Source organism: Sesamum indicum, linkage group LG3 (assembly GCF_000512975.1).
Source record: "Sesamum indicum cultivar Zhongzhi No. 13 linkage group LG3, S_indicum_v1.0, whole genome shotgun sequence".
In the NCBI taxonomy this organism is placed as follows: Eukaryota; Viridiplantae; Streptophyta; class Magnoliopsida; order Lamiales; family Pedaliaceae; genus Sesamum; species Sesamum indicum.
This window is the reverse complement of record NC_026147.1, coordinates 17614084-17616772: the sequence shown is the minus strand read 5'-3', so window position 1 is coordinate 17616772 and position 2689 is coordinate 17614084. Positions and strand designations below refer to the sequence as shown.

The window sequence follows — 2689 nt, the reverse complement described above, 5'->3', positions numbered from 1 at the left end:
TCAATATTAACACAAATAACTTTTCTCAATTGTGACATTTATTAGTATTTAATGTTAGTAAAAAAATAAAAAATAAAATATCATTAAAAAGATTTATTAATCCTTCATACAAATTCAAACACTCTTTTTGTATAAAATCCAAAGTTAAGTTTTATAAAAATGGGTAATGTGGATTTTTGATAATATATGAATTTTAGGCTTATATAATTTAAATATAAAATTTTTCTAAATAATTAATTATTTTATCAAATTATTATATATAATTTACAAAATTAATTATATATTTAACATTTCAATTCTATTTTTGGGGGGTTTATTGAAGTTCTAAATAAAATCAAGCCAATAGTGCAGTGCGATTTTACACCAAATTTAGAATTACAATTTGGAAAATAAATCATAAAAAACAATTTGATTCGATTTGGTTGGAAAGATTTAAGCTATTTTATTTTTTTATTTTTATCACTGCTAGTCAAATCAATGATTCTAGATGTAGGAGTGGCATTTTCTTACAATTTATGTGTTTATATTTTTTTGGTTTTGTGTTAATAATATCCTTAAGTTGATTTTTTATTTTTTTAAAATTGATGTATTGGGTTAGTAAAAAAAATATTTAGTAAAATCCAAATAAAAAATTTATATATTTGAACATCGAAAAATTCTAATAAAAAAGAGATTTGGTTAAATCTGAATAAATTATAAAGCAAGTGTAATATAATTCTCAAGTAATTAATATATAATTTAAAATGAATGATTAATAACATGACAAATATATAACAATACTTAATGTGTAACGGGCTAAATTTGATCTGGGTAAGAATTTTGGCGTTGAAAACTACACCTTTGATATAATTGTTATACTCTAATTAATACACAATAGAAAGTTACATTATCAAGACATCAACATGCATACATATATGTAAATAGATAGATAGATATGAAGTGGTCCTGTAAAAAAGATGCAGATAATATGATCATTAATCCGAGACTAACAGTGCATCCCAAATTACGTCCATGTCCAGAGAAGGCATTCTGCTTAACTGGACTGCATCGGCATCCGACACCAATGTCCCTTCCGAGCTTTTCTTCATCTCATGACTAACTTCCAATCCCCACTCCTTTTTAGCTGTTTTTGGGCTCAGACTTTTCGGCTCTGATGACGAAGATTTAGAATCAGCAACCTTCTTTTGAGCTACAATTCCTTGTGAAATAGCTTTCAACTTGGCGTCAAGAAGGGCGGCGGTGTTATTGCTCATCGAACTGGCCTTGATCTGGTGCTTGAGATGGGGGAAATTCAGGTGTGCGTAATCACCTCTTAGTATATAAGCAGCTGTGTCATAAGCGAAAGCAGCGTCTTCTGCTGTGTCGAAAGTTCCCAGCCACACTCTGGTCCGGTTCCGCGGCAACCGAATTTCCGCCACCCATTTGCCCCAGTGTCGCTGCCGTACCCCTCGGGAGAGCTTCCCTTGTGATGAATACGATGAAGGAGATTTCTGCGGGCTGTTGTGGTTACAGCTTCGTCGGCCCGAAAGCTTCATCTGCCGAGTTTTGGTTGTGCTGAGGCAGTGATCATGATGAGTGCTCATCGTCACGAACCCTTTTGAGGGATATTGGTTTGTGAGGGTGTGGTTGAGCTTATTCAGCTGGTTTTGTTCAAGTAATTGAGGCATGGAGGATAAAGGGTTTCCAGAGTTGCTGTGATCAGCTTTGCTGCAGTGAAAAGGGTCTTCTGCCCTTGTCAGGGCCGAGAATCTTGAGTAGAGAGATGGAGAAGGGTTGGAGAATTCAAGAAAACTCATAGGGGCATCATGATTGATGAATCCAGGCATAGAATTAGTGTGTTGAGGGAGCAGCTGCTTCTTGATCATAGTGGTGGCAGGAACGACATCGTTTACTGTAGAAGTGGAATTCAGACAGCCCAAGATGTTGGGAGGTGGATGGAACACTCCCATTCCCTCCGGACAAGAACTCAACTCCTTCTCCTGCGTTAAGGTTTCGGCCTTAGGGAATTTGTCGGCCATGAGAATGAGGGAAGAGAGAGAAATGATGGAAATGGTGGGCACAATGGTATAAATACACTGCTAAATTATATATGAGCTCAGTTATAATTATGAAAAAGAGAGAGTAGTACTGTAGGTTAGAAATGTTGTGCCATGCGTTTGCTTATACAGAGGACACTAATATGTTAATCAGAAATTCGTGCCCTCCATTCTCCTCATAACAAACCAATCACAACCTTACATGCGTCCTCTTACCTTTCCTGCTTTTCCTCATATAATTGGACGGGCTTAATGCAATTTATTATGTGATTAAAACAAAATAGTAATTTATTCATTTTATTTATTAAAATCAAGTAATTTAATTCTCTGTTTAAAAGGGTAAATTTGCTTTATTTTAAAAAATATAGGGGATAAATTGTTCTATTTTTAAAAATACAGGGAGGTAAATTTTTATTTTTCTTTTTTCATATATAAAGAGTAATTTGTTCATTTACAATATTATAGGAATTGATTGCATTTTTTTCATAATTGAATTTATTCAAAATTCAACTATATTTTATATTTCAATTAATATATATATATATATATATACGCACATCATGTATATAAAGTCTATATTATTTATTTTATTTCAGAATTTTTTTTGGAAACATGGCTACATTAATAAAAAGAAAATTATTATGAAATAAAAG

General features: G+C 32.8%; 1 protein-coding gene across 1 annotated transcript; it reads right to left on the bottom strand.

The window, feature by feature from the left end:
• Window positions 802–2165, bottom strand: LOC105158655 (ethylene-responsive transcription factor ERF062-like). The gene has a single exon (XM_011075480.2). It carries the CDS (start codon window positions 2016–2018, stop codon window positions 975–977), a length of 1044 nt encoding a protein of 347 aa, XP_011073782.1. The 5' UTR covers window positions 2019–2165; the 3' UTR covers window positions 802–974.